The sequence below is a fragment of the Carassius gibelio genome, chromosome B7 (genome assembly GCF_023724105.1).
Source record: "Carassius gibelio isolate Cgi1373 ecotype wild population from Czech Republic chromosome B7, carGib1.2-hapl.c, whole genome shotgun sequence".
NCBI classification, from domain to species: Eukaryota; Metazoa; Chordata; class Actinopteri; order Cypriniformes; family Cyprinidae; genus Carassius; species Carassius gibelio.
The window spans coordinates 10,806,682-10,826,657 of record NC_068402.1 but is presented as its reverse complement, the minus strand read 5'-3'; the positions used below and the strand labels follow the sequence as shown (position 1 = coordinate 10,826,657).

General features: G+C 37.2%; 4 protein-coding genes across 7 annotated transcripts in view; 2 read left to right on the top strand and 2 right to left on the bottom strand.

Annotated features, from left to right (window-relative positions):
* The first annotated feature begins 516 nt into the window (after window positions 1-516).
* Window positions 517-13,008, top strand: LOC127962133 (thioredoxin-like). The gene is made up of 5 exons (XM_052561607.1): window positions 517-677; window positions 1,642-1,746; window positions 2,651-2,716; window positions 12,541-12,606; window positions 12,712-13,008. Exons 1-5 carry the CDS (start codon window positions 654-656, stop codon window positions 12,772-12,774), a joined length of 324 nt encoding a protein of 107 aa, XP_052417567.1. The 5' UTR covers window positions 517-653; the 3' UTR covers window positions 12,775-13,008.
* LOC127962129 (uncharacterized) lies at window positions 2,723-6,195 on the top strand. Its single transcript, XM_052561604.1, has 7 exons — window positions 2,723-3,638; window positions 4,092-4,762; window positions 4,864-4,909; window positions 4,995-5,086; window positions 5,313-5,423; window positions 5,517-5,793; window positions 5,868-6,195. The coding sequence occupies exons 1-7, from the start codon at window positions 3,597-3,599 to the stop codon at window positions 6,069-6,071; spliced, it is 1,443 nt and encodes a 480-aa protein (XP_052417564.1). The 5' UTR covers window positions 2,723-3,596; the 3' UTR covers window positions 6,072-6,195.
* On the bottom strand, window positions 6,254-12,124 carry LOC127962126 (uncharacterized). Of its 3 annotated transcripts, none has more exons than XM_052561598.1 (15): window positions 11,596-12,124; window positions 10,274-10,449; window positions 9,826-10,057; window positions 9,630-9,705; window positions 9,266-9,543; window positions 8,999-9,064; window positions 8,822-8,909; window positions 8,606-8,699; window positions 8,314-8,519; window positions 8,122-8,215; window positions 7,872-8,034; window positions 7,646-7,743; window positions 7,301-7,445; window positions 7,091-7,217; window positions 6,254-6,960 (listed from the first exon to the last, which is right to left on the bottom strand). In XM_052561598.1, exons 1-15 carry the CDS (start codon window positions 11,635-11,637, stop codon window positions 6,653-6,655), a joined length of 2,193 nt encoding a protein of 730 aa, XP_052417558.1. In that variant the 5' UTR covers window positions 11,638-12,124; the 3' UTR covers window positions 6,254-6,652. The 3 variants fall into 3 exon arrangements, with proteins under 3 accessions (XP_052417558.1, XP_052417559.1, XP_052417560.1); XM_052561599.1 differs by having other exon boundaries at window positions 10,274-10,446; XM_052561600.1 differs by lacking the exon at window positions 10,274-10,449.
* Window positions 13,009-13,074: 66 nt separating the features above from the next.
* LOC127962123 (sushi, von Willebrand factor type A, EGF and pentraxin domain-containing protein 1) overlaps window positions 13,075-19,976 on the bottom strand; it is a 61,626-nt gene continuing 54,724 nt past the window's right edge. The window contains exons 41-49 of one of the 2 annotated variants that reach the window (XM_052561591.1): window positions 19,833-19,896; window positions 19,539-19,712; window positions 19,213-19,389; window positions 18,672-18,866; window positions 17,355-17,525; window positions 16,000-16,095; window positions 15,643-15,738; window positions 14,243-14,336; window positions 13,075-13,455 (exon numbers count right to left, since the gene is read on the bottom strand). In XM_052561591.1, the coding sequence (XP_052417551.1) occupies window positions 13,425-13,455; window positions 14,243-14,336; window positions 15,643-15,738; window positions 16,000-16,095; window positions 17,355-17,525; window positions 18,672-18,866; window positions 19,213-19,389; window positions 19,539-19,712; window positions 19,833-19,896 (1,098 nt within the window). In that variant the 3' untranslated portion in view covers window positions 13,075-13,424. The remainder of the gene's footprint in view (window positions 13,456-14,242; window positions 14,337-15,642; window positions 15,739-15,999; window positions 16,096-17,354; window positions 17,526-18,671; window positions 18,867-19,212; window positions 19,390-19,538; window positions 19,713-19,832; window positions 19,897-19,976) is intronic. The other variant, XM_052561592.1, reaches the window with a different exon arrangement.

The following is a 19,976-nucleotide window of genomic DNA, read 5'->3' as shown; positions in this document are numbered from 1 at the left end:
ATAACTTTGTATAACTTTGGTTTCATTACCTTAGCTATTTGCCCATAGGTAAGATTAGTGATTGGTGATAGTTTTCAGAACATGTCAGCTGCTTTCCTACATACAGTTTTCTTCTGTGATAACTCATTTTGTAATGTCTAAAAAACTCTAAAAGGTGTCAAAAAAGCATTAAATGTTCTTTGTTTACTATGAAATGCATTATACATGTGCAAGAATGTGTGTGCACTGTGCATACAAACAGTTTGTATATAGCCTTAGCACGTCTGTCGGTGACGTGACGTCTCGGGATCTGTCAAGTCATTCTGACTTGCTCATGGTAAAACCAAGATTAGTGATGGTCTTTCAAGATAAGTTAGCATTCTTCACTCCTTATAGAGGTTAAAACTAAATATTTATGCCTCAAGCTGCGCTAAACTAAGGTATATGGCATTTTCTTAGCTTTATCTGCTGATTATATATATTTGTAGTCTGTAGTGGTAGGAGGGGTTACAGAACCTTATAATTCCATGATTGGTCCGTTGTCTTTATTGAAGGCGGGGCTACGTGACGTTCACCCTAATGATGTGGGTTGACTGTCAACGAAGCAGGAGCTTTCACGAGACGAACACAGTAGACCAGTAGAAGACTGATTGACATACATCAAAACGACCAAAATGGTTATCATAATCGAGAATAAGGTATGTATTTAATACCAAAATTTGAGCTGCTACCTTGACTTTGACTGTAACTCTTTATAGGTAATGTACGTTATTATGTTCTTATGTCTCTGAAAAAAAGAGAAGTACATTTGTTTTCATTAACTTTTTAAAAAGGAAATAAAACGTACTATTCAATACGTGGCTGTTAGTTAGAAAGTTTTTGCTTCCGTAAACATCTGTGCAGCTGTAATGGGAGATCGGACTCAAATCGGTTTCTGTCTTTCGAAGAGTTCATTTCACAAACTGATTCAGTGGTTCTTTATTTTGTCACGTTATTACGTCACGGCGCAGTCTCTGATAGAGAGTTTGAAGCATGTTTAGAAATCTTAGCTGTTGTCATATTAGTCTAATGTTTTAGAAAATCTTTTGTTCAGTGCACAGCTTTTGTCAATAGGTTCATTAAAACCCAAACTCGATCTACCGGTAGAACTGAAACGAGCTGCTTTTTCTCTCCAATGGAGTGTCCTTTTGAAAAGGGTTTTGGTTCTAGACATGCAAAATCCGAGGATTAAATTAATATACATGCATTTCAAACAGGATCTACATTAAATTGATTTATGATGGTACTTATAAAGTAGGCCTAGTAAATGAGTTTAAACAAATGCAATACAGTACACATATGGGTACATATATTATTTTGTATATCACCATTAAAATGTATCAGATATTAGTTTACAATAAAGTAGTTGGCCTACTTGTTTGTTTTGCTTCCGTGTAATTTCACTAAAAAGGATATGAGCTGTATTTCAGTATCTCAAATGGAAAGCAAAAGCTGTCACCCCTTTCTAGTCATAGGTCATATGGCTCTTATATAAATATTTGAAAGTCTTTGCCACTCTGATTAAATCATAGCATTATGACTCATCATCGCCAATTTCAGTGAACCTCAGTGGGAAGGAATGTGTCAGTTTAGAAAATGAATCAACTTTTCCTCTCTCTGCAGAGTGCCTTCGACAATGCTCTGAAAAATGCTGGGAACAAGTTGGTGGTGGTGGACTTCACAGCCACATGGTGCGGGCCCTGCCAAATGATCGGTCCAATCTTTAAAGTGAGCATTCATGCACTGCTGAATATGTCACCGCTTCTGAGATTCAGAGTGACATCTGGAGCTGTAATGTTTCTTCTATAGAGGCCTCCGGAATCACCGGGAGTGGCTCTGTTGTTGTGCTGCCGGGGCAGTCGGCAGGGAAGCTTCCTTAAGAATTAAAGCATGAATCATTTACAGAATGCAAATGAAAGGCAGTCCTGATAAAGAAAGACTGCTGATTCATTCCTTAAAGGGTTAGTTCACCCAAAAATGAAAATTATGTAATTAATGACTCACCACCATGTCGTTCCTAACCTGTAATACCTCTGTTCATCTTCGGAACACAGTTTAAGATATTTTAGATTTAGAGCTTTTTGTCCCTCCATTGAAAATGTATGTATGGTATACAGTCCATGTCCAGAAAGGTAAGAAAAACACCATCAAAGTATTCCATGTGACATCAGATGATGATCACTTTGATGATGTTTTTCTTACCTTTCTGGACATGGAGACTAGACCGTACACACAGTTTCAATGGAGAGACTGAGAGCTCTCGGACTAAATCTAAAATATCTTAAACTGTGTTCCGAAGATAAACTGAGGTCTTACGGGTTTGGAACGACATGAGGGTGAGTTATTAATGACATAAGTTTCATTTTTGGGTTAACTAACCCTTTAAACATTCTTTAGACAATACATAGCCTACACTGAGATCTTGGTGTGGTTGACCACTACCCACTAACCTCAGCCACAGCTGACATGTTTTTTTTTTTACACTACTTTTAACCTGGTTTAGACAACAAAAGCAAGCACATGCAAAATTCACAGATGAAACGGAAGGAATGAAATATTAAGTTAAAAAGAAGTGCTTTGATTGCAAACTTTGTGGTTTGCTTTTTTACAACTGCCATTTTCCCCTCCACAGGCGGAGTCTGAAAAACCAGAGAACAGTAATGTTGTGTTTCTAAAGGTGGACGTGGATGATGCACAGGTTAGTCACCTGGTGTCTTTTTTTCTTTGATGAATATACTTGAAAGCCTACAGACTTCTGAGCCAACTGAGCAAAACACCCCTTTTACATAGATTCACTATCTGGGTTTTACTGTGTTACTTTCATTTGAATACTGGCCTCGCTATCTCCCTCCCGTAGACAAGGGTGTCTGGTGTAGTATTTTGGATACTCACAGACAGCCTAATATTTTGTAAGTGACCCAAAGACATTAGAACATCCCAGCACACCCGGTTGCTGTTCTCTTGATCGGCTTGCTGATACCCTGTTATTTGATTCATGGGATAGTGCTCAGAAAGGATATTGGCTGTCATTCAGTTTTATCAACGGATGATTGAGACAGTGCCAGAATTTGACAATTTTGATGGTAGCCTATGGGATTAGAATCCCGCCAAATGTATTGCAGTCACAGATCGAAAAATAATAAGCATAAATTAAAAAAATAAAAACACGTGTAAAATAATAACGCACAAAACCGAAAAACAAATGAATTTTTTTTAAATAACAAACAACGCGGTGATGGATCTAAAAATAATAAGTGTGAATCAAAAATGTAAACACATTTAAAATTATATTGCACAAAACTGAAACATGTGTTAAAAAAATTCCAAATCGCAAACAAAATCAGGTTTCCTGCTCACGTGTTATTTTTTTGTGTGCTTGTGGTCTTTCCCCCTTTGCTCTTGTTTCCACGTTCTGCGCTTGCGTTTCTAAAAGTTGCAGTTAGAGTTTCATGTAAATCAGGGCGGGCTTCAGTGTCACTATTGGCCAACAAGTTCTAGATTGACAGCTTCTCCTCTAGCCAATCAGTCCAAGGGGGAGTTGACGTCACTCCAATGCGACTCATGGCTGCTGTGAGAGGATGGATAACCAGCGTCAGCAGGCAAATGCCAGACAATCTCAGGTAATTAGCATAAATATTTTGTGTGTGTGTGTATATATATATATATATATATATATATATATATATAGGTGCGTGATTTCACATAGAGCAGCGGTTACTACACAGAGCCATTGTTTACTGAGAAGATGCGCAAATAAACGCTGAAAATGAACGTGGATTTGCACATCTTCTCAGTTAACAACGGCTCTGTGTAGTAACAGCTGCTCTATGTGAAATCACGCACCTGATGGAATTAACCGCTGATTAGAAAACCGGCTTTACTGACGAGATGCACATAACGATCGGCCAATTGTGATCGGAGCACCCCTAATATATATATATATATATATATATATATATATATATATATATAGTGTGTGAATTATGACAGTTTTGTGGATTTCGGTTTAGGTGCAACGAATGAATTGATTGCTTGAATTTATGTTGATAGTTTTATATTTCATTTATTCACAGGCAGTCTCAAGGTTGCTTTTAGAGAGACTCTTGTCACGACTACAGGAGGCTTTGCAGCGCTTGCCATTAGACCTGGATTATTTATATTTTATTTGCACAAATGGTTTGGTTTTGATCACTTCACATACAAGTCGTGAACATGTACCTCAAGAAGTAATGCAGTGTCTTTCAAACCTATGTTCTGTTCTTGTGAATCGCCTGGACACAAGACGTACCTCTTTAGTGATTTTGAATGAAATTGCTGGACTAATGGGACGTCCCAAAATCATTGTATCTGAGCAGCACATCAGACGATTGATTGAAATTGGTCTGACTGTACCTTGCATTTCAAAACTGCTTGGCGTGTCAACACGAACCATAGAACGCAGAATGCAAGAGTTTGGTATAACAGTGAGAGGAACATACAGTCAATTGACTGATGAAGAGTTAGACAATCTTGTGGTTGCAATCAAAACAACATCACCACATTCAGGCTACAGAATGATGAGAGGACACTTGAAAGCTCTTGGTCATCGAGTCCAGTGGAGCAGAGTCTTCAACTCTATGAATAGAGTTGATTCAGCTGGAGTCCTTGCTAGAATGTCACAACTTGGACATGTTGTGAGGAGATCATATTCAGTTCAGGCCCCTCTTTCCCTCATGCATTTGGACACCAACCACAAGCTGATCAGGTAGGTTAAATTATTTTTATACAAGTCACTTGTTGTACAGTAAGATATCTTATGTTATTAAAGGTCCCTGTGTGCATAAATGTTTTTCCTTTTGAATTCAGATATGGCTTTGTAATATTTGGGGGCATAGATGGCTACTCAAGAAAGGTTAGTGGTGTGACTCCTGTATGTGTGATACAATCATGGAATAATTGTGTAAAATGCCAATAACTTCCCTAAATTATTTTATGAGGTCATGTATCTGGGGGCTGCAACCAACAACAAAGCAGAGACTGCACTAGGTTTCTTCCTTGAGGCAGTAGAAAAGCATGGAGTTCCTTCACGGTATGTACATTTGAGTACATCCTACCTATCCATCCATGTTTCTATATATACAGAATGACTGACTGAATGAATGGTCTTAAAACCCTCACCAAGCATTTTAAATGGCTTCAAGATATAACAATTTACTTTCTGGCTAGGCTCAGGCTTTCTCAAGCCAACCCCAGAAGATGTTTTGTCCAACCTTACTATGTAGTGTTAATGTTAAATTTACTGTCTTAATGTGTAGGGTAAGAGCAGACCAAGGTGTAGAAAATGTGGACATTGCAAGGTGGATGTTCACTGTTCAGGGCTGTGGCAGGGGAAGTTTCATTTCGGGGAAGAGCGTTCATAATCAAAGGTAATTTCTTGTTACTTTAGTGTTGGTAATTTGTTTTTGAATTTTGAATCATAAATGATTAAGAAATAAGGTTGTTTTGTCTCTTACATTTAGGGTCGAACGGCTGTGGAAAGATGTGTGGATGTCGGTTTCAAACTTGTATTATGATGTTCTACATAATTTGGAAGAGAGTGGCACTCTTGACCCATCAAACACCATTCACCTCTTCTGTGCACATTATGTTTTTCTTCCACGCCTCCAAAGAGACCTAGATACATTCACTGAGGCATGGAATGACCATTCCATCCGTACAGAGCAAAATCTGTCCCCCAATCAGCTGTGGGAAATAGGACTCGCACAGAATACAGTCAATGTTTCCTGTAATGTGGAGGTATGATTGTAAAAAAAAAAAAAAAGCACAATATGTTTTGTCTATACTGTATTTTTTTTTTTTTTTTTAAACAGGACCTCAACATTTTGGTGCAAGATGGAATTTACCCCCAGGAGGAGCAGAACACTGGAGTAGTGGTCCCTCAGGTGGAGTGTCTGCTCTCAGAGTATGAAATGGCTCGACTCAGGACAACCATTAGTCCAGTCTCACAGTCCAGAGACTTTGGCCAAGATATTTACTTATCAGTGTTACGTTTTGTGCAGCTGCTTCTTGAATAACACTTTGGAGCTCAAAACATCAGACTGTAAGTTACGTAAAAGAAAATCCTGTAATGGTATCATTAAACTATTGTGAAACTAATCAGTGCTTCCCACACAGAGATTAAACAAAAATAAAATGAAATCTATATGACTAATGTGGTAAATGTGACATAACACTTTTGGCATAAAAATAAAAACAATTCCTTTTAAAAGTTTTTTTTATTATTATTGTAATCAACATTGTCAAATACCTACTGTAGTTGCAAACCTCTACACCAAGGCTCTCTTGGAAAACATGAACTTATAAATGAAATGCAACATCAGTACCTTAAATCAGATATAAAATCAGTTAAGGAAAGCTCTACAACAGAGCGGCTTGATTTGAACTGCAGATGCAAGTTATATATCTTAAATCAGATATAAACTACAGAAACCGCACTCATTTCAGAAAAGAAAGTGCAACTTAAGTATCTTAATGTAGGTCTAAAAGTACTGCAGACATCCACCAGTTGATGTAGGAAATATGTTAACCAACTGTAACACTTAAAGCTATGGTTTAAGAGATTAACTCAAATCCAGCACTATATTGTGGGTGATATTTAAACCCTGCTAAATGCTCCCCCTGATTTTATGGCTTGTACAATGATGAATTTAAAGTCTTCGTATGTTGTCATGTGTGCTACTGGAAAGGTAACCGTATTAGTGCAAGCACTCACTATTGGGAAGCATATGGTGTGCTGTGGCATTCTGACTTTACAGTCATGATCAAATTTGAAAACTATCTGAAAAGCCTTCTGTTCCGAAATCAGTAGTGGCTTATGTCCCTGGCCTGTAATCCATTGCATGACTCTAGGGACAGTGAGGTAGGATGGCTCAGTTTCCACTTCTGCTGCATCTTCAGCACTCTCTATAGTTTTGTGTAAAGAAAAACAAGAAAGTCATATCTTGGACAAACTGAGAGTGAGTAGTGTTATTGAATTTTAATTTTGGGTAAACAATCCCATTGATAATAAAGTACAATACAACGTAAAGCCCACCTCCACATTCAATTTCTTGAAGGAAGTCCTGAAAGTAGTTTATGATTTTACTCTCTACCGAAGCCCTTGAAGTTCCTCTCTCACTCATTTCAGGAGCAACATTGCTGAGAATATAGTCTGCATCTGGCTGGAAAAATAACAAATTGTCAGTAGAACAGCAAATTGATGTTTCCTTAAAAAAAACAATGTTGTTACAAACATTTAACTTACTGTACAGTCCTGCCCAGGAACAAACAGACTCTTGCAAAGACTTGGATGCTCCTTGAGTATGTCCAGCAATCCATACAGCTGAAGGCCTTTGCGCAAGTCTCCAAGCATTGGTATAACTCGAAATGTTGCATGGAGAACAATTGCTCTTGTGGAGAAAAACAAAAGTAACAAATTAGAAAAACTGTAGATCTAGTAATACAGCATAAGTTTGTTTCAAGATGTAAGTTAAACAGTTATGGTTAATAAGTAAAATTTAATTTGACTAAATGTAACATTACACAGTCTTCCAAATTCTATCCTTCATAACACAGTCTGCTTAAAAGGCAAAGTATTTTCCATATTTACCTAATTACGGCATCTTTTTGTTCTATGTTGAGTGCTCCTGTGTATCCACAGCTGATAATTTCATCTGTAAATTCAGTCAGATCAGTTGCCTCTTCAACCTTAAGAAAAACAGTCAGTGACAAACAGGATGACAAATTAACTCAATGTGATTACTTTGTGGTAATATGCAAACCAACAATGTAATATACTGCTGGCAGCTATTAGGCAGTATTCAGAATGAAGTTACCTTTGTGATCAATAGGGAGTATTCAACATCATCTACATCATCCTTGCAAATTCTGCTGACATCAACTTCCCCAGTGGTGAGGTAAAAGTAGCACCACTCCCTCATAAAACATGGGGCTGGGCCACCTTGAGCTAGACTGACAGCAAAGATCTCGCCAGCAGTCCTATTATTTCAAAGTGAGGTTTTAAAAAGCACTCAGTAATTGCCTTTACACATGTAATAAAAAAAATTGAGCTTCAACAACACAAACCTGAAGAGACCATTGTCAAGGTCACTGTTGGAGTACTGTGGACTCTTTGCTCTCTGACCCAAGAAGAGGCGTTTTTCAATGCCACTGATCATTTCTTTGAATAACATTGAGAAAAAGCAGAGTGTGAATTACACAGATAAATGTTTATTTATTTATGGTACAGTTTTTCCACTTTTATTATTCTTAACTTGCCTGTAAGAAACTCCTTTCTTAAAGCACCAGAGTCGACTCCAGCTTCCCCAATAAAGGTTATTTTTAGCTGGTTGGCTGGGTTTCCTTTTTTTTGTCTTTGCCACTGCTTGAGCCCCCTCTCTAGGAGATTGTCCCGTGAAACACAAATGCGGAATTGATTTTCTGCATTAACTCGGCCAGCAAGCAGCTCCAGAAGATCATCTAGACTGTAGCAGGAGATGATGAGATGGTGAACACCATTTACATTTACACTTTATTTAACTTTTTAGACTGTACTATATGAACATTTTACCATAATACTTGTGGAGAGCTTGAATTGCCTGTTGTATCATCAGCAATACCAGAATCATCATTGCGCATAAAAGAACTGTGATCTGGAGACTCCACTGTAATTGGAAAGAGAATACGGTTTCATTTTACAGTGGAACATGTGACATTAAAGCACTTGGGGTTGATTTATAACACATTTGTTTCCTAGAACTATGTTTAACAAGTTTGTGTTACTCACAAAGATTTTGTTCTCCACACAGGCTGGCATGTAGTTCAAGACTGTCCACAGGAAACTTCAGTTGACATATTGGGCATGGTAAAACAGACTACAAACAAGAACATGTTAAACGATATAATAGTAACGTGGATTAGAGAAAATTTTGATTAGGGCTGGAGAATTTTAATGCCACATTACCTCAGATGGAAAATTTTCTTGTGTTATCTCATCCAAATTGCTTTCTGAGACGAACTGAACTTCTGTCTGCTCCAAAAACAAATAAATAAAAACTGTATCATACAAAGTACTTCATCATAAGTATGTGATTAGCAATCTGTTGACATAAACTAAAATCATTTATCCTTTTGTAGGTCTGTATAATAAATCAATATGGAATGTTACATTATTCAAAATAAAAATAATCTTTTTGGGTACTAAACTAATTAGAAAGCATCAATCCATTACCTCTTCATTTGAGGATGCGGAATCACTTGACTTGCAAACCTGAATGTGGAGAGCCAACACTTGCAGGGGCATGCTTTTGTTGCACATTTGGCAAGTAGCCTTTGGCATTTTTTTGAATTCTCTGGCATCATTAGGGAGAGGATTAAGGTCCAGCTCCTCTTGTAGAGGAACTACATACAGCATTGTCTTTCCAGATGCGGAGGCAGATTTAATCTGGGATCCAGTGTAACCTTCCGAGTCTGGAGGAATAACATTCAGCCGTCTTGTACCACTCCCCCCTATAAACAAAGACAAAATTAACAAGACAAATGTTTTTATAACCCAAAACATACTGACTCAAGTGGTAATAAAAATATAAAGTCACCAGTAGCCTTATAAAGCATCCATCCTCCACTCAGACCCTCCATTTTCGGGAATGCTTCATACAGTGTGCTGGAAAGCTATTGTGAAATGCAAAGAAACTCACTAAATTAGAATTTTTAATTCTATTTCCTGTACTTATGACTCTACTATAAATGTACTTTTTCCAGTTGTACAAAAAGACAAATACACTAACATACCTCTGAATGTGTTATGTCCATTGTAATAGAGATTGTCCTTTTGCCAAACCCTGCTTGAACAAGCTTGAGCTCGTGTGCAGGTGAAGGGGTAGTCTCAGAATTTTTATCCAAAAGATATACATTTAAATCAAAAGGTTTAAATGCTTTTGCATTCTTGGTATGTGTTCTGGATGCTACATTTATTCTTTTTTTCCCGCAGATTGCATGTCTTCGGAACATGCTTGGAAAGGCCCTACAAGAAAAGAAAAATTTTATCATTTATATATTTTTTGTATATAAAATGTCTGTAGGTATACAGTAATAAAAAAAAACGAAGTTTGTTTAACTTAAAAAAATGTCAAATCTAATAGTGTAGGGGTTTAACTATGTAAATGACAGAGTGCCTGCAAATAAAACATTTTAACTATTAGATTGGTTATCCATGCACTGTTTGGCCAACAACATGCACCTGGCCATGTCCTGATCAATGGTGGTATTTGTCTGTCTTTCTGGTAAGACTGCCTGCTGCCCCTGACCCTGCACTTGAACTTGAGGACGTGGTGTTACAGGACTCTGATTAAGAGTCTGTGTTAGCACAGAGATGAGGCTCTGTGCTGCACTAAGCACATCCAGGTATTCGGTCTGCTAAACACAAAGTTTACATTAAGAGTTAATGCGAGCATAATGAGAAAACCTTTATATTATGCATTCAGAATATATTCAGAACGCTTCACTCTTGATAATGTTGTCATTGTTTGATTGGTATACAGCAGAGCGGACTATATATATATATATATATATATATATATATATATATATATATATATATATATATATATATATATATATATATATATATATATTATACTGAAAGGTCTTTGTACTTATGTAAAGGTGATATTATTTAGGGTTTTACATTTGCTAAAGATAAAAAAAACTATTATCAATTAATCACAGTAGGGTACTAATCATATATTGGTGAGGTTAAATATATGTGAACATTTTCAACTAAAGACTGTGACAAATGAGGGAAAAATGTTTCTGACCACTTTATGAATCCACTCTATATAGGCCTACATTTCTAGCATTTAGTTGGCATTCTTACTGATGTTCTGTCCTCTATTTCAATATAAACGGTTAGCAGCCATACTTCTCAAAGCTATTGGAACTGCTTTATTGATGTGATGAAGATAGATAATTAGATACTGATTTCTTTGCACTATAGTGGAATAGTCCCTAAATAAGGTAACAATTTGCTATCCCAGTGAGTTAGGATCAATGCATAAAATCATAATAATCTTAATGGAATCTATGATCTCGAGGCTACACCGTTACAGATAGCAAAATCGTGCATTTTAAGATATACATTCATAGACTTAAATACTGCCTGCACGAAAAAAAAAAAGCACGTGATATTTAATGCTCATCTGATCAGTAAAGCCGGTTCTGTAATCAGCGGTAGATCTCCATCACCTGCACACTTTCATATGGAGCAGCATAACGGCTCTGTGTAGTAAATACTGCTCCATGTGAAAGCGTTCAGGTGATGGAGATCTACCGCTGATTACAGAACCGGCTTTACTGATCAGATGAGCATTAAATATCGTTATCGTGTAACGTTAGGCCTACTGCCTAAAATATAAAGTATTGCTTACTAAGCCAAACAAACAAGACACGTGTTAACAGGCTAGATATCGACCTACTCAGACTACATTGAACTTGGAGAAAATATCATAACACACAAAGGGAATGTTTCTGTCACCCACTAACAAAATATTTATGGCTAATTACCTGAGATTGTCTGGCATTTGCCTGCTGACGCTGGTTATCCATCCTCTCACAGCAGCCATGAGTCGCATTGGAGTGACGTCAACTCCCCCTTGGACTGATTGGCTAGAGGAGAAGCTGTCAATCTAGAACTTGTTGGCCAATAGTGACACTGAAGCCCGCCCTGATTTACATGAAACTCTAACTGCAACTTTTAGAAACGCAAGCGCAGAACGTGGAAACAAGAGCAAAGGGGGAAAGACCACAAGCACACAAAAAAATAACACGTGAGCAGGAAACCTGATTTTGTTTGCGATTTGGAATTTTTTTAACACATGTTTCAGTTTTGTGCAATATAATTTTAAATGTGTTTACATTTTTGATTCACACTTATTATTTTTAGATCCATCACCGCGTTGTTTGTTATTTAAAAAAAAATTCATTTGTTTTTCGGTATTGTGCGATATTATTTTACACGTGTTTTTATTTTTTTAATTTATGCTTATTATTTTTCGATCTGTGACTGCAATACATTTGGCGGGATTCTAATCCCATAGTAGCCCATGTTGTTATGGTTACAAACACTAGCTTTTATTACAATGCTGTGTTGCAAAGCAGATGGGGGATGGAAATATGAATTCTTGATACATGTTTGCAAATTGTTGAAATGTCATGTGTTTTGCCTTACATTTAACATGCAAGGTAAGGATGGCAAACGTGAGCCGAGCATTTGAAGGTTCTGATACTAATTTCAGGAATGGTGCAAAAAATAATTTTAGGATGAAATGAATAAGAAACACATTTTTTTCTGACAGCCTTTGAGTCCTGCTGTGGACATAATTTCATCCCTCTTTTACAAAAGTGCTCAGACTGGCTTAGCAAAATGAAAAGACAAAGATTCTTATCATTACACAGTAGACTGAATAAACCTGTTCAGACCTGATCTCCACTCTCTCTTTCTCCATCTAGGATGTGTCCGCTTTCTGTGACATCAAATCTATGCCAACATTCCAATTCTACAAGAATGGAAAGAAGGTAAAACATAATCTATGGAGGTTTTCTGCTTTATTTCCATGGCATTTTTAACCTGTTTCCTCCTAATTGTTGTGCTGTAACTGATTCATGTATTTTTTTTCTCAGATTGATGAATTTTCTGGATCAAATAAAGATAAGCTGTTGAAGAAGATATCTGAGCATAGATGAAGAAAAACACACAAACCAACCTCTGTAATAAGTAATATACACAGAAAAAACATCATTCTCAACCTCGAACTCATTCTAATTCTGTGTTTCATTTATATACGGTTTTATTTTAGATTCTATACAGACACAGAAGACTTTTTTTGACCCTCTATAATGTCTATCTCTGATGTATTTTCTGTTGGGTTTGTATGAAATGAAACCTTTAAAGGCCATTAAAAGTTGTCTTTTACAGCATTGTTGTATTGTGCTGGTTGCATCAAATTGTTCACATCAAATGTTTATTAGTCATATGAGACAAGCAAGTAGAACAATCTGAACGTTTAATTGAGAATTCTTCATAATTAACTCTAGGAATGAGAATTACAGTTGGTTTTCATATAGTTGTGTGTTCTGTTTTAATAAAAACATGAAAAGAATAGTTTATATACATGTACATTGGACAATCACATCAACATTTTTACACATCGTACAAGTTCATGTATATAGCAGCAGCATATATTTAATACTGTTTCATTTCTACATGAAAAAATACAGCTTTAATTTACAAAACCACTTTCTGAGGGAAAGAGTAAATGTGCTGTATACAAATCTCTGGCATTATGCCATCATGTTCCAACACATTCAGACTTGAACTTTTGTAGCGTGGCACATTAAAAATGAAAGTATGCAGATCTTCTTTTTCTGAAAGACAATGATTAATAATCAAAGATCAGCTGAAGACTGTTAAAAATTCTTTTTGACCCATAAATTGCCACCATAATCACTAAATACATTTCAAACATTTATGATAACACTTGCTTGAGGCATTTGCTTGTACAGTTCAAACAAACCATGAAAAAGTATTTAAGTTCATTGAAATCTTAAATCGACCAAGTGTCCAGTAAATCTAATTGTGAATCACTCTGCAACGAAGGCTGTATCATCTACTTTGCCGAGGGATGCACGTATCAAGCTGACTAGCTGGAAACACTTTTAGCAAAAACTGTCAGGTCAACAGTACTTTGCAGAGAGACTGTATTTGCTCAATAAAATCTTGACATTGGTACTGAATCAGAGAAATAAAGATTGGAAAGAAGCAAATTACTTAAAAGAATGAATCACAAAAGAACTGGGAGCAGTATCCATTTCTTATACCTCTGCTCACTAAATGATTGGATTGAGAGCATCTGCAGTGCTCCAGGAAATTTAATCTTTTATTAACACTGTAAGAGATATCATGAAACTAGGTGTGTCTGAGGCATAAATCCAGTTTCAGAGAACAAGTATTTACTTATCTATTCCTTACTCGTCTTTCACAATCAGCAGGAACCTCTGAGCTGAGTTCTTTAGTATTCATTTTAATATTCTGGGGAAGTGTTGAGAACTCTGGTACAACAATTGTTTCAAAATCTTCTATGTAATATGCATGTATGCACATGCATATGTTAATATGAATTTGTCACATATACCTAGTTTGTGTGTGGCTTACCTAGAGCAGTCGTATCCTCCCCATCCTTGACTGCAGTGACACCTGTTTGGCCGGATACACCGGCCTCCATTCAAACAGGGCATGGAACACACCGCTAAGAACACACATAAAAAAATACTCTCATTAGCCAAATCCAGTGCATTAATTATTTAAGGATAAATAACAGGAGTTATTAATGACATAAAGTGCAATCAACTGGAGGCAGGACAGTGCTCATTCAGTAAATGCACAGCAAAACAGATGTTTTGAATCAAGATCTGAATGTGTTGACTTTTAGCACATCTAGTCACTTCTGGAACTCCATCTGCAGCCGACACAACAGCTAAAAGAGGACTATCTTTTTTGTGTGGCCCCTTTGTGTTGCTGACTTGTGTTAGGATTATATTCAGTGATCATATCTCCAATGTATTGAGGTCCTAGGCCACTGAGTGACCCCTAGAGGGTAAAGTATGATGTTAACACTACTCTTATGTCAACTGCCCCTATGAGTTTTCAATAATTGTCTTTTGTTTTACTGCTTGGGCTCCTGGGATCTACTGCATATCACGATTAGAGTTGGTCGTCACAGGTGTTGCCACGTCAACAACGTGAGTATGGCATAGGATGACCCCGGGAGAATGAGCCCCGGCCCCCATCCCACCATGAGGTGAAATTGGCTATTATTAAATGCTGTGAGGTTATGACTAATTGTGTTTCATTCATCTCAACTTGTCAGGACTAAATAAAGAAGGTGATGTTTCTACTTACTCAAAGTTGTAGATTTGTTTTTTAATTACTCATACAAGACCGACAACATTAGAGGCTGCTCTGATCGGTTAAAGGGATAGTTCACCCAAAAATGAAAAAAGCTGTCATTAATTACTAAGCCTCATGTCGTTTCAAACCTGTAAGACCTTTGTTCATCTTCAGAACACAAATTAAGACATTTCTGATTAAATTCAAGAGCTTTCGGTCCCTCCACGGACAGCAACACAACTGAAATGTTCCTAGGCCCAAAAACACAATAAGTATATTGATTAAATAGTCCATGTGACATCAGTGGTTCAACCATAATTTTACAAAGCTACTTTTTGTGCACAAAGAAAACCAAAATAGAAGTTTTATTCGACAATTCTTCTCCCCCTCTTCTGCCAGAGGACCATTCATTCCCCTGCTCATAAACAAGGCTCAGCGAATGTGTGTTTTACGTCAGCAGCATCGCACACATGAACGAAGGTGTTCTGAAGCTAAACAAAGGTCTTATGGGTTTGGAACGACATGAGGGTGAGTTATTAATGACATATATCATTTTCATTCTGAATGAACTGTCCCTTTAACTATTCTGCTACTAATCAACATTTATGTAATACATTTCATCGATGGCAATTCACAAGTGAGTATACACAAACACACACTCTTACCATTATGGCAGCGTGTGCCTGTCCATCCTGTTGGACATTCGCACTGGTATGGAGCTACACAGCGTCCTCCATTGAGACATGGTAGGATGCAGATGGCTGCAGTAAAAAGCACATGCAGAATGAAACTGTGTGACTTTTGGGTTGAAGAGATAGGAATAATCAGAATAATCAGCTTTTTAAAACGTTGTTTAAACCACTTGGTCTCTTTCTATTTCCCAAACATTAATTTATAGGCATTCACACCACACCCAGCAGTTTTGCTTCCTCAGAAAGAAAAAGTGAAGCCAAAGAGATAAATGCAGCTTTGTGTGAGTGCTGCTGCTGCTGTTAAGGTACATAATTTTTTTATGTACTTACGCTCCTCGCAAACTCGGCCCATCCATCCCTCAGGACAAGAGCAAGTGTTTGGTCTTTGGCACACACCTCCGTTATGACATTGGACCCAACAGACAGCTGTACAAACACACAAAACACAATTAATAAAGCAATCACAAAAGAGTAGCAGTGCAGTCACTCTCCTAACAGGATTCCAAAATACCACACAAAACATGCAGCATTAGATGAACCAGATGTTAGACGTTAAGACCAGTGTGAAACTCCACTGATCAGAATTAGTTTCTACAAGCACCCAGACCAAACAAGCCAATGACTCCAAAGCTGAAAGAGAGGCTGAGAAGGGCCTACAATGTTAAGTACAATGTTAAAACATCATCATGCCAAAAATGTAAGCAAAATATCATGCCTTGTTAAAGAGAGTGACATTCACACCAAAGCCCATGTCTATAATCTCTGTGGGACAATGCTGTTGTTCAGGGACTATTATAAAATAATTTCTGGTCATGGATTGGTCAATAAAACATTCTATCTATGCTAAAATATGCAATAAATAGCATCTATGACATTAAGTAACTGTTAGTTACATACTACTACATAGCACAGAGAACACTGTGTTAACTTTGACTTGTTAGGGACTATAGAGCACTATAACCTACCGACATCAATACAATTATTGCTAAATTATTTAAAATAATAATAAAATGTAATTTTATAAGGAGACTAAGGCAGCATAATGGAAGGCAAATTTTATTTCTTATCCTACCTTTCAAATTTTTGGGTTCCATAAGATTTTATTCATGTATTTATTTGCCAAACATGACAGTTACGTTGACTTACATTGATATCAAATTTATTGTAAAAAAACAAATAAAAGCACCCCTGAGGTCTGGTACATAAAAAGCTTAAGACTAATCTTACAAATCAGTAATCTAATTCATTTTCTTTAGTCATCATTTTTTAATTCAGTTACATAAAAACGTGGATTAGTCTAAATTGAATCCAAAAAACAAGACAGATTATCCCTGGCTAACTGCTACTTAGATTAATTTGTAACCCACTGTCTTAATATAAAGGCTAGGTTAATGCAACTGCCCCCTGATAAGCATAAAACGTTTTTCAATAGCATTAAAAACATTATAAAATATATTTCTCAATTATTTGCAATAATTACAGAAAGGGCATGGAACTTTGGCAAATGTGGCTAGTAAATCTTAAGCCACTGGCTAGAAGTGTGGCCTAATATCATTGTCTAAAGTGCTCAGTGCCTGTGTAAATGAGCAAGACCAGTCAAAAGGAGTCACAAGGTTTTGCAAAGATGAAGAAAGAGGCTGAAGTCAGAACTCCAAGTGGGATTTAAGGGCAGTTCCTTGTGCTACCTTTGCAGGTAGGGGGTGGTGTCCAAGTGCCATTCTCCAAGCACACACTCCTGCTAGAACCCTCCATGGTGTAGCCTGCATAACATGAGTACACCACCACATCTCCAAACTGGAACACTGCCCCACGGACTACCCCATTTGTCACGTACAGTGGTGGGCCGCAGGACACCCCTGTGTGTGATTAAAATGGACCGGACCAGTAAGTTAGGAAGGAAGATTCTCAGCATGGCTGAGCAGTCCGTTGAAGAACTTAAGAGAGCTTTTTGGGCCTTTCATGGTTGCTTATGAAATGGCAATTTCATGCTCTCTCATTTCAATCTTTATAGAAAATTACACATTTCTTTTGTGTAACACTTGTGTACTAGTTTTGGGAGCACAAAAACAAAACAGGAGATCATAGTATCCTCCATATCTGAAAATAGTGATGCTACAAGCAGTGTGTGAAATTCAACAGGTGTCTCACAGAGAGAAAAGTGAATACATATACATACGCCCAGGATCAGACTTCAGAAAATGGGTTGAAATGTTTGTAAAAGATAAAAAGACAGAATAAATGTGCACACACACACACACACACACACCACCACATATATTTACTAGTACATATATCATACTGCAGAGCTATAGCATGCAAAACGCCCAAAGATCAAAATATCAAATTATAGAACACAAGCAAAGGAGCATTAATTAACTATGAGAGCGTATGCTTCTAATATTCTGAAAGATAGCATGCAGAAGTAACACAGATGAAAATACAGGTGAATGTTTCCGACAAAACACAGATAGTAGGGATACCATACATACAATATGAAAAGCAGCACTAATTGTAATGCTGCAGCCTGAATGAGTAACTAATGATATTTGTCAGATTTTACTCCTCAAGCTGCTGTAATCAGCAGCTGTGCTTGAGTCAGAGTGATTAAACACAGTTGAAGTGTATTGGCTCAAAGTCCAGAGTGTCAGCTGAGCAAATTTCCAGCTTGCCAAATCAGGAAGTCAGTTTGCTTTCTATTTTGTTGATATGCAAGTTGTATGTGCTGTACGTGGTTAAGTAGAACCACACAGGATTCATGGGATAGAGAAGTGCAGCAGAGACAAGCTAAAATATGCTTTAAAATATGACCGAAAGACGTTGAAAAAGTATTTTAAATCTTCTCTCTCTGCTGATGATGAAGATGCCAAAACAATCTGAAATTAACTTGGGAATAAATTCTAGTACAAAATGCTTTTGAGGCTATAAAATCAAAAGTTTTTTTTTTTTTTTTTTTTGCTTTGTAAAATACAGTAAAGGTGGAAATAATGAATGTTTGTACTCACTCTCACACACTGCATTGATAGGGGTCCAGGTCTGATCACTCCTGCAACTTAAGGTGGCGATAACCTTTCCCTTGTTACCTTTGACCCGCTGACCTTTAGGACAACTGACTGACACTGACTGGCCTACCAGGAAAACCATCGGAGTAGTGTTGAAACTGCCGCCAGTCCAGCCAGGAGGAGAGGGGCATGATTTGGCTGTGGGGGTGGGGGGATAAGATTTGAGTCATTTACTGCATGTCTAAACTATTTTATCTTTAGATACTGGAACTGATGACTAACAAAAAACCCCAGACCAACAATGAAGTAACATATTGATTCTTAGAAATGTGACATTTAGTTTGCGTGTTCCTTGTAGGAAAACAAGGTATTCTGTGGTAATTTCACTGGTGAAGGCTTAACAAAAGACTTTCACTAGTTTGGTTATGAAAATGTCTGTTGGGCAAAGAATGTCTGTCTGCTTTTGAAAGGCTTGTGAGTGTACTAAAAACAACAATAAGTCAATGAACAAACAGTGTATTGTAAATCATAGTGCATGACATACGTATACAGACAGGGAACGGCGAACTCCAAGAGCCGTTTCCCACACACATAATGATAGACTCTCCCTGCAGTGTGTAGCCTTTGTCACAGTGGAACTCAAGAGCACGTCCGCTGGACAGGTTGTGCTCCTGCACCTTTCCATTCAATAAGTCTGCTATCCTCTCACAGCCATCTGGAACTGATAGTTTGTTTATATGTACATTTGTGAAAAAGAGGAAAAAAAGAGGAGAAAATAATAAAAAAAGGTTAAATAGAGGAACAACGAAAGATTTTGAACTTACACAGTGTTACTTAAAAGCTAAAGAGTGACAGTTTATCTGTTCTTACATTCACATGATGGTGTAGGAAAGCTCCATTTTCCGTCTGCTTGACAAGTGAGGTTCTGTGAACCAATCAAACTCAGCCCTGGATGACACGTGTAACTCACAATACTTTGGTATGTCTGACCACTGGACACAGTAACTGCATGGAGAACTACTGGTGGAGGACCACATGACACAGCTAAAAACAAGAGACAAAATAAGAGTTTAGAAATCAAGCAAAAATGATTTTAATTATAAAATATATAAATTAAATTTCTTACTACAATAAAATGTTTTGCATTGTGAAAAAAATTCTTACCAACACACACCGGCTGATTTCCACTCCAGGTTTTATCACCTTGACATGTCTGAACAGAATCACCCTGGTTGATGAGAAATAAGACGCATCGTCATCATCACACACTCATCATCATTCTAATAAAGATGAATAAAAGGAAACCAA

Coding starts and splice junctions, on each gene's coding strand:
- LOC127962133 (XM_052561607.1), top strand. CDS start 654: ATGGTTATCATAATCGAGAATAAG. Junction 678..1,641: donor TTATCATAATCGAGAATAAG/GTATGTATTTAA, acceptor CTCTCTCTGCAG/AGTGCCTTCGACAATGCTCT. Junction 12,607..12,711: donor TCTACAAGAATGGAAAGAAG/GTAAAACATAAT, acceptor TTTTTTTCTCAG/ATTGATGAATTTTCTGGATC.
- LOC127962129 (XM_052561604.1), top strand. CDS start 3,597: ATGGATAACCAGCGTCAGCAGGCAAATGCCAGACAATCTCAG. Junction 5,087..5,312: donor AAGCATGGAGTTCCTTCACG/GTATGTACATTT, acceptor CTTAATGTGTAG/GGTAAGAGCAGACCAAGGTG. Junction 5,424..5,516: donor AAGAGCGTTCATAATCAAAG/GTAATTTCTTGT, acceptor TCTTACATTTAG/GGTCGAACGGCTGTGGAAAG.
- LOC127962126 (XM_052561598.1), bottom strand. CDS start 11,637: ATGGATAACCAGCGTCAGCAGGCAAATGCCAGACAATCTCAG. Junction 9,706..9,825: donor TGGACATAACACATTCAGAG/GTATGTTAGTGT, acceptor ATTTCACAATAG/CTTTCCAGCACACTGTATGA. Junction 7,744..7,871: donor ACTCCCTATTGATCACAAAG/GTAACTTCATTC, acceptor GTTTTTCTTAAG/GTTGAAGAGGCAACTGATCT.